This window comes from Salvia hispanica, chromosome 5, assembly GCF_023119035.1.
Source record: "Salvia hispanica cultivar TCC Black 2014 chromosome 5, UniMelb_Shisp_WGS_1.0, whole genome shotgun sequence".
NCBI lineage: Eukaryota > Viridiplantae > Streptophyta > Magnoliopsida > Lamiales > Lamiaceae > Salvia > Salvia hispanica.
In genome coordinates, this window is record NC_062969.1 from 40,071,933 (window position 1) to 40,086,071 (window position 14,139).

Below are 14,139 nucleotides of genomic sequence, written 5' to 3' on the forward strand. Positions count from 1 at the left end.
TTACGTAAGCCTGTCAAAGTTTATAGAGATGGTGGCATGTTGATTTTATGGGATTCGAATTCTTTTTACTATACCAATTCCATTTTCTTCACTCCAAGTTTAGTTTCACTCAAAAAAAATTTGGGTTGGCAGAATGTAATCTCTTAGAAATTGACAATTCTTTTCTTTCATTTACTAATGTTGATTATTGTGGTTTGCAAGGCTTGATTATTATTGAATGAGGTTTTTATTCTTTGATATAAGTATTTGAGATCTGTGTTTTTTTTCTTGCTAATCACTTGGAAGAATTCTTGATGCCATACTCCCAATATCTCAGGTTCGAGATGTCGTTTTTGGGTCTTAGGATCTCTAATTTTTTGAGACGAGTAATGCAATATTAATTCTACGGATATACAATAGAGGATTCAAGTCTCCTCTCATTCGTTCGAAGAGCTTAATAATCCTTTAGTATCAATTAATGATGAAGAGAAGATGTTAAACTTGAATGCATGATGTCTTGTGTTCATTTCTCATTTTTGAATGATCTAACTCCTAAGGGTTGGAAACAAATGCAACGATCACCAGTCTTATATGGGGAATTTTTTGAAATAAAAAGAAGATTAGTTCAAACGACGTAGTTTTGAAATTTTGGGAAGTTTGATTCGTGAAATTACAATTTTAGCCATCATTACATGTCCCCTTTCGTTCATTCGCTCCTATGGATTAGGATGGGTAGGTACAGTATACCTTACCGAAACCATCATACCTTATACCTTACCGTAAATACGGTATATGAAAAGTCATACCTTTACCTTACCAAAGTTTTCGGTATACCGAACTTCGGTATACCTTATTTTCGGCATGATGAATTTCCATACCGATACCGTACCTCATTTTCGGTATACCTTACATTTGCGGTATACCTTACTTTCAACATCAAATAAAATAGAAAATTAGAGTTTTTAGAATATTATTTATATTTTATAATTTTAAAAATAAACTAAATATAATTTATTCATGCTTATATTTATATTTCACAATAGATTTTATAATTTAAAAATATATAAAATATATTTTATATATAATCAATTAAAATAGAAAATTAGAGTTTTTAGAATATTATTTATATTTTATAATTTTAAAAATAAACTAAATATAATTTATTCATGCTTATATTTATATTTCACAATAGATTTTATAATTTAAAAATATATAAAATATATTTTATATATAATTGTGTTTATATTTTTGTGGTATATACCTTAGGGGATGTAATCAATTGTTAACTAATTATCAATCTCAAATTGAGACCAATTTTCAACCATTAGATTAGAAGATCTTGTGGTTAATATAATGACAAATGTAATATATTTTAAATTTAAATAATTATTAATTAAATTAAAAGGGTATTAATGTCAAATCCTATACGTAGTAATTATAACTAACTACTTTCTCTCTCTTCAAAATCATCTCAAATCTTTAAATTTACGTAACTCTCTCAATTTAAATTATTTTTTCGCAAAAAATATATCAAATTAAAGATAATTTAATAAGGATTCCAATGAGATTTCAATTGCATATGTTCCGACGATGTTCGGGTGATGAAATTTGATAAGTTATATTTCAATTTTCGTACATGTTGATAAGCAGCTTTTATCAACAAATGCAACCAAAAATCTCAATATATTGTAGGCAAAATCTCAATATTATGCATGTCTAATCTCAATAAAAATGTGTTGATATTTTATTGTCCTTGTATTGATATTCTAATGTCGTATTGTTGATATTTGTAATACACAATGTTGATATAAAAAAATACCCACGAAAATTATCATATGATAACATAATGACGATATTACCCTTTTGTTGATATTTTGTCTACTATTTATTGAGATTTGTGAGCTTTAATCTCATCCACTCATTTTAAAATCCAAGGGTGGAGATTTAGTCTTGATTTTGGATTAGGGTGCTATAAGCATTAGAATAGGACCCTTCACCTTAGTTTACGGTACATACCGAATTTCGGTATGCAACGGTATACCGCGGTATTTGAAAATTCATACCGTTACCTTACCGGAATCTTTCGGTAAGGTATCATACCATACCGAAAGTCACTGTATTTTCGATATTTTTTTGGTACGATAAGGCCGGTATCACTATATGTGTGTGGAATCATTCATTTTTTTCCAAAAATCCATCTAAAATGGAGCGAGATTTGTTGAGATACCTACCATTAGAAATTGTCACCAATATATTATCGAGACTCTCCATTGAAAACATCGGAACCTGCAAATGTGTTTGCAAACCATGGCTCAATCTGATTGAGAGTGACCCTTTTGTCAAGTCCCATCTTTCTAAATCCGCCCCTGCCCTAGCTGTGTGTGTCCGCGTGAATGTCATCGGGCTGGAAGAATGTGCAAAGTGGTTCAATGTTTTGAAATTGGAAGACAATCATGATCTCATCACCAAGTTTGAGTTTCCTCAACCATCAGCAATACAGGGTTCAGCCAATGGTTTGCTTCTTCTGAAAAATCCTCATAGTGATTGTTTTCATGTATGTAATCCGATCACCCGTGAATTTGCTGAGTTCCATGGGCCTCGCTGCTCTAGCTTTGATGATGGTTATGGATTTGGAGTGAACAAAATAAGCGGGCAACATAAGGTTGTCTATTGTAACGCCAAATACGGATTTCATGTATACACTCTTGAAACAGGATCTTCGTGGAGATGCGTTGAAGCCGTTGCCCCCTTGTTTGATCGCCTCTATCACACCGTTGGTGCACTTATTAGTGGCAATCTCCATTGGGTAGTCCAACATGGGTGGGGGATTCCTTATGTATGTTGCTTTGATCTTGAAACAGAACGTTTTAGCACCTTCTACCTACCTGCTACTAATCGTCAATCAATCAAACCGAAGTTGTATACCTTTGGGGATCACCTATGTTTTCGTGATGATAAAGAAGATGATGATGCCTTCTGGTTGTTGAAAGAATATGAACATCCCGAGAAGGGTTGGAGCAAGGTACTATTCAACATGAAAGAACCTTATTACAGTTTATCCATGCTTATGAAAGGTGAAGATGAAGATGCCTACAAATTTTTTTTCCCTATCAAAGTTTACAGAGATGGTGACATGTTGATACTATGGGATCAAAATTCTCAATTCTTTACCAATTCCATTTTTCTCACTCCAAGTTTACTTTCACTCGAAAGAAATTTGGGTCTGGATAATGTAATCTCATTTTAGGAATTAGCATTTCTTTCTTTCTTTTCTTACCATAGGGTTTGTAATGTTGATTATTGCTGTTTGCAAGACTTGATTGTTTATATAAGTATTTGGGATCTGTGTTTCTTAAGTTATTTTCATACGTTTGGATCCAGTTTTTACGGTATTGAGTTTGCATAATCATACGTTTGAATGTCTGACTTCTGATTTTGAATTAGCAAAAAGGCTTCATTTTTATTTGAATTGGAATTTTGTTCTTTGAAACAAGCATTTGGTATATGTGTTTATTCTCTCAAGTCTCAAATAACAATATCATGGTTTCCTCGTCTAGTAGTTCTATGCATGTATCGTGGCAGAAAACACAGAATTGGAACAATGTTTTACAGTTAACCCATGACAATTCAACTATTCAAGTGTCTAAATATTGTATAAATAAATCAAGAGAAAAAAAATCCAGTTTACAAAACGTGCTATATAAATGTCGCAGAGGCGTGTCACCCCACAATTATTTCCACGCGACGCATCCCCACACCCACACATAAAAAGGCTTCAAATAGTAAAAATAAAAATAAAATGATTTATCAAAATTGGAAAATCTAGGTTAAAATATATACTTTATGATCAATCAAATAGTATAAGAAGTGAAAAAATCATACTAATTTCAATTTATTCTCTCGCTCGAAGATAGTCTCCTCGTCTATTTTCATACGTTTGGATCCAACGGTATTGAGTTCGCATAATCATACGTTTGAATATCTGATTTCTAATTTTGAATTAGAGAAAGGCTTCCTTGTTATTTAAATTAGGTTTTTATTCTTTGAAATAAGCATTTGCTATTTGTGATTATAGGTTATTTTGTTCGAAATTGATCTCTAAACCCATGGAGCGAGATTTTATGAGATACCTACCATTAGAAATTGTGATGAATATATTATTGAGACTCCCTTTTAAAATCATTGGAACTTGCAAATGTGTTTGCAAATCATGGCTCGATCTGATTGAAAGTGACTATTTTGGGCAGTCCGCCGCCCCCGCCCTAGCTGTCACTATCCCAGTGAAGGAAAAGAGTCCAATTTGGCCCAAGTTCGAACCATGTTCACAGTGGATCAATGTTTTGAAATTGGAAGACAATCATGATCCCATCACTAAGTTTGAGTTCCCTCGAGCATCGGCAATACATGGTTCAGTCAACGGTTTGCTTCTTCTGAAAAATCTATATAGGGAAAATTTGTATGTTTGTAATCCGATCACCCGTGAATTTGTTGATTTGGATGAGCGCATTCCTTATTGTCATCAGATCGGTGATTGCTTTGGATTTGGAGTGAGCAGAGTAAGCGGAAAATATAAGATTGTCTATCATAACACTAAATACGGATTTCATGTATACACTCTTGAAACGGGGTCTTCGTGGAGACCCGCTGAAGTCGTTGCCCCTTTGTTTGATTGCCTCTATCACTCCATTGGTGCACTTTGTAGTGGCAATCTCCATTGGTTAGTTAGTTGGGAGATTCCTTATGTTTGTTGCTTTGATCTTGAAACAGAACGTTTTAGCACATTCTCTGCGCCTGCTACTAGTACTAAACATAGTAGAATCGCACAGAAATTGTATACTTTGGGGGATCGTCTGTGTTTTCTTGATTCTGTAGAATGTGATAATGTCATCTGGTTGTTGAAAGACTATGAACAACCGGAGAAATGTTGGAGCAAGGTACTACTCATAAAGAAAGAGCCTTATCATAGTTTATACTATGTACTTATGAAAGGTGAAGACGTCTACAAATTACGTAAGCCTGTCAAAGTTTATAGAGATGGTGGCATGTTGATTTTATGGGATTCGAATTCTTTTTACTATACCAATTCCATTTTCTTCACTCCAAGTTTAGTTTCACTCAAAAAAAATTTGGGTTGGCAGAATGTAATCTCTTAGAAATTGACAATTCTTTTCTTTCATTTACTAATGTTGATTATTGTGGTTTGCAAGGCTTGATTATTATTGAATGAGGTTTTTATTCTTTGACATAAGTATTTGAGATCTGTGTTCTTTTTTGCTAATCACTTGGAAGAATTCTTGATGCCATACTCTCAATATCTCTGGTTCGAGATGTTGTTTTTGGGTTTTAGGATCTCTAATTTTTTGAGACGAGTAATGCAATATTAATTCTACGGATATAATAGATGATTCATGTCTCCTCTCGTTCGTTCGAAGAGCTTAATTATCCTTTAGTATCAATTAATGATGATAGAAGATGTTAATCTTGAAAGCATGATGTCTCGTGTTCATTTCTCATTTTTGAATGACCTAACTCGGGTTGGTAACAAATGCTACGATCACTAGTCTTATATGCGGAATTTTTTGAAATAAAAAGAAGACTAGTTCAAACGACGTAGTTTTGAAATTTTGGGAAGTTTGATTCGTGAAATTACAATTTTAGCCATCATTACATGTCCCCTTATAAAACTTGTCTTTGAAAAATACTGTATATATATATATATATATATGATCTTGATCTTTTCAGCCTACAAATTTAAAATAAGTTATCGTTATTCTATGTTATGATTAAATAAATATTCGTTGTCCCTTTCATTAAAGTATTCTCTTCCATTTTCAACCTCCAAACTTTTCAAATTTTCCAAAACGATTGGCAATCAAACGTTTTAATTTTTGTGTGAGATGCAAACACTTGTCACCAAACACAGCCCCAAAAAAGTTACAAATTTAATCAATAGGATAAATTAATTACAAGGTTGCTTATCTGTACCCATTAAAGTTCCCTTCAACAAATTTTAGTTTAACCAAAAATCCAAAATTGTGTGATTGCTTTGTGAGGATAATATTTAACGGTATTTGTAATGAGTATAATATTATTTGAGACTAATTTAGACTTCGTAATTCTTCTTGAGGAACATATAAATATTATTTAAGTTTTGGTTAATATATAATCAATTTAATAACACAGGGGACAAATTGGTGGTTGATAGAGAGGTTGCATTTTGTTGAAGAATTTGAGAAATAAAATACATGGGAGAAGAGGAATTGATTCTCAAATTATTGAGCCCAAGTCACTTTTTATATATTTAAGAGTAAGAAATATGTACAATCCTTTTGGACCTAATAAATTTGTGGTTGACTTACAAATGAGTTAGCAATCTACTAGTAATAATTAGTGGTCCAAACCAACAAGATAAAACACCAAGATGTATCATTAACAATGTACGTATTCATAGATTGATAAATTTTAAAAATAAGAGCATCAACAACGGCCAGTTCAATGAGTCGTCGGACATTGTGAGAAGACGTAAGCCACAATGACAACCTAATATGCATACTGAGTTATTTTACTTCATATTTTGATTTTCGTGTTGTTATACTAGTTATAAAAAAATTAGTACATTTAGTTAATACTATACAATAGTGCGTAACTGTTTTTTGTCGATCAGATTCGAAAAACAATACACTCAATAGTCATATTTCTCCATTATGGAATAGTTCAAAAAAGTAGACACTTTATTTCCGATTGCTTTATCAATGTTGTATTAAAACGTGCATCGTTTGCTAGTAAATGACAAAGTTTTTTCATTTTTGCCAATTTTTTTCATTCTACTATATTCTTTGTCCAATTTAATTATTTAATTTTCTTAAATCTTGTATTTAAAAATGAATCAATTAACTTGCGAAAAAAGGGATATTAAAATTTATACATATGATCTTTAATAAGAAATTTATTAAGTAAAGATTGAAAAATACTCCATCAAAAGCAGAGGATGACAATCAAATCCACACAATCAAATTCACACACACACACATAAACACACAGTGAAGTCTGCAGATTGAAGTTATTCGAGTGTGGTGGAATAAGACCAACCTAGACACGCAAACAGAGGGAAGCGAAGACGGGATTCAAGGATTGAGCTCCACCTCAACTCACAAATCGCCTCTCTGCTGAACTAATTTCGCATTTTCTCTACCCAATTATTGATTACTCCAACATGGGTTGATTGCGATTTTGGGCGTTTGACTCATTTCCTGCTGCAAAATCTTCGCTTGGGTTTTTCCTCTTCTGGGTTAGTCTCCGTCTCTCTATCCTCTGCTTGATTTTTCGATTTTTTCTCTATTTGATTTGGGAAAGGGGGCGGAACGAATCTGATCTTTACTTGCTCCGGAGGCTTCCGTTGCTTCGATTGGAGAGAGTGATGAGCGAATTTTGTGTGAAAAATTGAAGCTTGCTTTGTGTTGAGTGAAATGAAATTGCTTGCGAGGATCGGTAGGTTTGAATCAGATTTGAGTTTTATCTTGCTCGTTGATTTCTGTGTAATTGTGTGAAATGTTAGGTTTGAATTGCTGTGAAAATTAGTAATTTGGGGTTATGGAAGATACTGATGTTTAATGCTTTTGATTTTTTGATTTAATTTTGGAAAGGGGTTGGGAAAAAAATGGCTTGAGCTGGGCATCACTATATGTATGTGTGGAATCATTCAAAAATCCTTTTCTGGTGCTATTTTTGTTTGAATTTAGTTAATATTTGGAAAGATTCCGTTTGATGTGACTTAATTGTTGCTCTTCTGTAAATCTTTGATGAAGATTTTTACCTGAAAATGGGCCTTTTGGTTTACCTTATTGATGTAAAAAGGCAATGTTTTGTTGGTTCATTTCTTCACCAGAAACCAGTTCCTCCTGTTTAGTTTAGTGTAGTTTATAGCATTTATCTCGTCTCTGTCGGTCCTCCTTTCATGAAGAACGTATCTTCTGTTAATGCATAGTGATAGCAGGTAAGGATCTTCCCTTCATAAGAAATGATAAGGAGTCTATCTCGCTTTACAATCAGAAAAGTATTAATCTAACTCTAGGCATGGAAGGTGGTTTCGGATTACTCGTGTGTTATTGAAGAACATAAGTCTGTCTGAGGAATAAGATTCGGTAAGGGCAGTTTTAGTTAAAACCCAGATCTCTTGAAAATTGCTTGTGTCAACGTCACATGAGTCACAACTGACCAGTTTATACGAGCAGATAATTCCATACATTGGATTTCTTCTAGCCATCTGCTATTGCACTTGCTTACATTTTCTGAAATGTTACATTGATTTTGTTCATTTGTTCGAAAGTTTTGAATTCATCATCTTCTTATAAATGTTCTCTGTTCTATTCATGGATTATGTAGCAGTGTTCGTGATAGCAAGGTTACAATTTAACAGTTGTGTATATATAAACACATAAGTAGACTAAGTGAATGCCCACTCAAATGCTGATATATACCAAGACAAAAGTAATACGTGCTTTTCCGCCCTTTAGATTATATAGGAAGTTAGGTACCACTGTCTGTTCTTCCAGATTATAGCTTCTTCTTTCTTTCTCATTCAGGTGGAAAATAATTTTTCGTATGTATTTAGTTTGAAATACGCATTTCTGGTTGAAAAGCAGCATGCCTCTTCACTGATATTTACCTGCAACTTTCTAATCGAGCACTTTTCATGTCTGGTGCAGCTCAGAATAACTGAATCAACGGATCAAATTGTGATGCCTTTTCGGGCATTGAAATAGTAAAGCTTCGAAGTATGTCTTTTTTAGGGGTTTGATACTTCATATGAGAAAACTTGGAATAATAGTCCCAAAGCTAATAATTGTTAGTATGTAATATAATTCTGATTAATGCTTGTAAGATTTTCATATGGCATAACTCGTTCCAAAGATAATACTTGGACCAAATATATACTACCTCTTTAGCTAATCCATCGTACTCTCTTGCTAGCTCTATCACGTTGTCGGCATAAGATGAAAATAGTTATATTGCATGGTGAAATGTCCAAGTCAAAATACCGGCATTTAAACAGCTTGCTAGACTTCCTATAACGAGATTCATTCATATCAAATACAATAGAGACTTCTATTCTCTGAGTGGCTTGTATTTCGAGTCATTCCATTTTTTTAATTTTGAGTTCATCCTTTTGCCAGTGAAATGTTAACGTATTATTAATAAGTCCTAATACTCCTAGCACAAACATCAAAGTATTAATGGCCGCATCGAATTCAGAAAATGTATATAGTAAGATGTAGAAAAGTGCCACCTAATGGGAATCTGTCGACTGTATATGAGTCTTTTCAGTCCAACTCAGTCTGTCTGTTAAGCTTCATACGAAGTTCTTGCTTATTAACTCCCTGTATTGTTGTATTCACAGGTATCCAGTAAACAGCATTTTCGGAAACATCATGATTCCGAGCGGCACCTATGAAGGCATTTATGAGGGCCACAGTTCAGATAACGATGTTGCTCCAGAGATTATCGAATATAGAGCATCTCCTCATCGGAAGATCTCGTCTTTTAATGGTCCGAAACGTGGCATGACATCAAATACAGCAGTACACGAGCTTCTTGAATGCCCTGTTTGTACGAATGTAATGTACCCCCCAATTCACCAGGTAATTACTCCTTCCTCACTATACATATCTTGTCTTATTCAAAACTTCTGTATCGTGCAAATGAAATGACTAAAATATACTAACGTTACTGCCAGAAACGGGTAGTGCTCTGATACAGAAGTCTCAATTCAATCTTGGCTGATAGTAATTGAATTTTGACTGTAGAGATTGTTTAGATAAAACTATTGGTGTTTAGTTGCTTATAACTGTAGCATGTAATGACAAAAGGTGGAATTATTAGTCACTCAAGAGGCATTTACTTTGAGTGATCGAACGATTGATAAAAGTAATCCAAATTCCAAACTAAACCACTATTTACTTGGATTGATTTTGATGGATTGATTAAATTCGGGGGCTGTGGTTTGAAGAATTTTGTTAGTTAGATGATAGGTTCATGATTCTGGCGGAAGGTTCAGTCGGTTTAAGATGAATGCTAGGAAGGTATGGAGAAAGGTCGTTCTAAGTCGTATTTTTTATTTGGTGTCGTGAAAACAGTATGAACTTGACACGCAGATGAGATATAGTCAAAATTCATGTTTCCTACCATTGCAGTGTCCAAATGGCCATACTCTATGCTCGAAGTGCCAGTCGAAGGTGCGGTGTTGCCCAATTTGTCGTCACGAACTTGGGAACATAAGATGCTTAGCGTTGGAACGAGTAGCGGAGTCACTTGAACTGCCGTGCAAGTACCAGATCCTCGGGTGTCAGGACATTTTCCCCTATCACGGCAGGTCGAGGCACGAACAGAATTGCCGGTTTCGTCCCTACAAGTGCCCGTACGCTGGCGCAGACTGCCCCATCAGCGGCAGCATCCCTTTCCTCGTAGACCATCTCAAGCGAGACCACAACGTTGATATGCACGACGGGTGCACTTTCAACCACAGATACGTGAAATCCAACCCCCAGGACGTCGAAAATGCCACCTGGATGCTGACCGTAAGCGCTCGCTCTCTCTTCGTCTCCCACGATTCATGTCGATGGAATGGTAAACCCGAATAACCTTCCCACGATTTGAATTACCGTGCAGGTTTTCAACTGCTACGGCTACCAGTTCTGCTTGCACTTCGAGGCCTTCAATCTCGGGATGGCGCCCGTGTACATGGCGTTCATCCGTTTCATGGGCGACGACCACGACGCTCGCAAGTTCAGCTACAGCCTGGAAGTCGGAGGAAACGGGAGAAAGATGACGTGGCAAGGGGTCCCGAGGAGCATTCGTGACAGCCACACGAAAGTTCGGGATAGCATGGACGGGCTGATTATCCAACGAAGCATGGCGCTGTTTTTCTCCGGTGGCAGCAGGCAGGAGCTGAAGCTGAAGGTGGCGGGGCGGATATGGAAGGAAGAAGCGTAGGGAGATCATCGGCCGAGTGGTGGTGCTCGGCTTCAACCGGGGCCGAGGCGCGCCGTCGAATACAAGGAGGCAAAGGAAGAGGACTTCTCATGATTGGTGAAGGGCTTTACTTATTTAATCTGTACATGAAACTCAGAATGATGTGAGCTAATCCTTTAAACTTGTTTAATCTCAATGGATCAAATTAACCACCAAAAATCTGTTGTAAAACCTTGGTGGATAACTTTTGCATATCAGTTTGAAGTCTTCGACTTGTTTCTACATTTATAGATATTACCTAATTTGATATAGTAAATGATAGTAATTAAATATCCTTTTGTTATTCTCCCTACTGAAAAAACACACAAAAAGACCGTGTCTAAATATTAAAAAAGCAAAAGTTTCTGTAAAATTATTGTTAATTATTATTTCGAGAATAATATAATTGAATTTGATCAGCCGTAAGATATTGGTTTGAATAATGGATAAGGCAAAAATTTTATGAACTCCTTAACTCTAATAATGAAAATGTTAAATGTGAAATCTTCATTCATTTTAATCATTGCATGTTTTAATAAATTTAAAGAAATGTGGGTTAAAAAAGTTTAGCGGAATATAAAGAAATAAGTTAAGTAGAATGTGAGTTCAATTATAAAAAAGAAATAAAAGTGAAGTGAGACCTTCATCAATGAGGAATGAACGGAGTAGTTTTTTGTGCACATAAGATGAAAACAAATTATTGTTTATATGAAAAATTAAAATAAGATGAACAAGCTAATAGTAATGTCTAAGATAATTCATTTTACAGATTAAAATTAATTAAGTGCAAGTATTCGATTTTTATCAAAACGATACTCTATGTCTTGTTTATTCATACAGAAGGAATAAAAAAAAATTACTTTTGCATGAAAAGGAGGTGGAAATTATTTATTTTATTTATTTTGGATAAATTTATTTATAATCTCATTCAAGTATATAAAAAATGAGAAAAATATCATATTTAGTACTACTTGAATGGAGAGTTTACGAAAATATCATACTCCGCTGTATTTAATATTTGGATGGATGGAAAATCCCAAAATGCTCTCCATACCTTGAGACTCAACATAAAACACGGATCAATATGAGTGTTTATTAATAGGCATAAAAGCATGAGCATTACAACAACGACACTAGCTATATAAACATTTCTATGTTGCACATATTTTGGAAAAATAATATAGACGAGACACTCCGCTATATTTTTCTCTTTCTTAATTTATTTTCTCTTTATTTTTACTAGTACTATTTATTACCCCCTCTGTCCCCCAAAATTCGTCACCATTTGACCTGACACGGGTTTTAAGAAATGTGATAGAAAATGAGTCGAAAAAGTTGGTGACATGTGGGTCCTACTTTTATATATTAGTAAAATAAAATGTGAGTGAGAATGTGGAATGTGGGGTCCATTACCAAAAATGGTAAAAGTGAAATGTGACAAATTTTTAGGGACGGACGAAAAGGGATATATGTGACAAATTTTCATGGACGGATGGAGTATGATTTTCTCAAAACACGTGGGAAAAGAAATGTGTCACGGTATTATAGTTATTTCTTTTCGATGCGGAGATTAAGAAAGAGATGTATGGTGTATTAAATAAATACTCCCTTCATCCCACTTAAAATGAAACATTTGGAAATCAGCACGTGAAGACATAGTTATTTGCATTTTAAATAACGTTTCATTTTTACGAATTTCAAGATCGTGCAAATTTCAAGATCGTGCAAATTTCAAGTCATTGTTTCACAGATGCAGTACGAATTAAATACACATAAATAATTCAATTATTAGGGTTTAGCCCTATATCTATGGTATGTTGATATAACTTCTTAGCTCGATTTGCAAACACTGTGCGAATTTCAAGTTATTGTGCGAACTTCAAGTCATTCTAACACACTGCAGGAACTACATCACATAATTCTACGTCAAGAGGTCTTGAACCCAAATTAATTAATTTAATCCTAATTAGGAGAGCTCAAGTCATCTTGAGTATATTCCGATTCGACTTTACTATTAGGAGAGCTCAAGTCATTTTGAGTATAATCCGGTTCTTACATTATGCTACCTAATTCTGTTCAGCAGTGTAGGAACAAGAAGTTTGATGGATAGATCTGTTTTTTCCCCAAATAATCTTTCATATAGCAACCTAAGGATATTGATTTTTGTTTGAAATTGAGTATCGAATAGTGTAAAAGTTAAAGAATGTTGAAAAAACATTTGATTTTTGATTTGTGATTAAAAAAATACATCAATATCATATGATTGCAATCACCAATAAACAGAACAAGGTATCAAAAACAATTCTCCACCGGAGATTGATCCCACACATAAGAGTGTATTAATGAAAAAACCGACCCAACTCTAGTATTATTGGTTTTAAAAGACTATTGGTAACTATTGGCCAAAATTTTAATTAGAATTAGGTAACAAATAATACTAGGCATAATTAGGAGTAAATTTCTTATGAAGCTAATTATTTCACTACTACTACTTTTTAATATTTCGAATCAATAGTATTATTCTTCCATGGAAATAAGATATATCCAAAGGCACTATCTGTGAAAAATAAGAATTTACATTTTAATGACTAATTAAATAATACTAAATGGCATCACAATTTTACTAAGTTAATCTCTTATTAGTGGTTCACGTACATTACAGCTTGTGATGGATGGTGATGATGATGTAGATGGTCCATGTACAAAGCCAAATTACAAATTGAACAATTTTACTGCATTAAATGAGAAGAAAGGGGAAACATAATGGAGTGTATTATAAATTCATATTTTTTTTGGGAGTATTTGATTTTTTAAAACGTGCATAATTCGTATCCCACCATGATTGAGGGGAGATTTTCCATTTCAGCCCTCTTCTTTTACGTTTTTTTTTTGTTTGTTTTTTGTCCTTAGTCCAAACTCTGCCCCCAAATTCCTTAAATTCATTGCAAAACAAAGGATGATAAATTACTTGAAATACTTTACCCCCAACAATAACGTATAGATAATGAAAAGAAGAAGGGTCATATAAACGGGGTTGGATCCCCTGCTGTGGTGAAAACACAGCAGGGGAAGCTGTGGTGGAAAAACGACAGCGTTTCATTCAATACTTCATCTCCTATTTAAATAATGATTTGGTTACTCTACATTCTACAA

General features: G+C 34.1%; 2 protein-coding genes across 3 annotated transcripts; both read left to right on the plus strand.

Moving 5' to 3' along the window:
* The first annotated feature begins 2,182 nt into the window (after positions 1-2,182).
* On the plus strand, positions 2,183-3,226 carry LOC125190063 (F-box protein CPR1-like). Its single transcript, XM_048087260.1, has one exon. It carries the CDS (start codon positions 2,183-2,185, stop codon positions 3,224-3,226), a length of 1,044 nt encoding a protein of 347 aa, XP_047943217.1.
* A 3,747-nt stretch (positions 3,227-6,973) lies between these two features.
* On the plus strand, positions 6,974-11,231 carry LOC125189078 (E3 ubiquitin-protein ligase SINAT2-like). Of its 2 annotated transcripts, XM_048086267.1 has the most exons (5): positions 6,974-7,267; positions 8,685-8,753; positions 9,377-9,617; positions 10,170-10,553; positions 10,645-11,231. In XM_048086267.1, the coding sequence occupies exons 3-5, from the start codon at positions 9,408-9,410 to the stop codon at positions 10,966-10,968; spliced, it is 918 nt and encodes a 305-aa protein (XP_047942224.1). In that variant the 5' UTR covers positions 6,974-7,267; positions 8,685-8,753; positions 9,377-9,407; the 3' UTR covers positions 10,969-11,231. The 2 variants fall into 2 exon arrangements, with proteins under 2 accessions (XP_047942224.1, XP_047942226.1); XM_048086269.1 differs by lacking the exon at positions 8,685-8,753.
* The last annotated feature ends 2,908 nt before the right edge of the window (positions 11,232-14,139 follow it).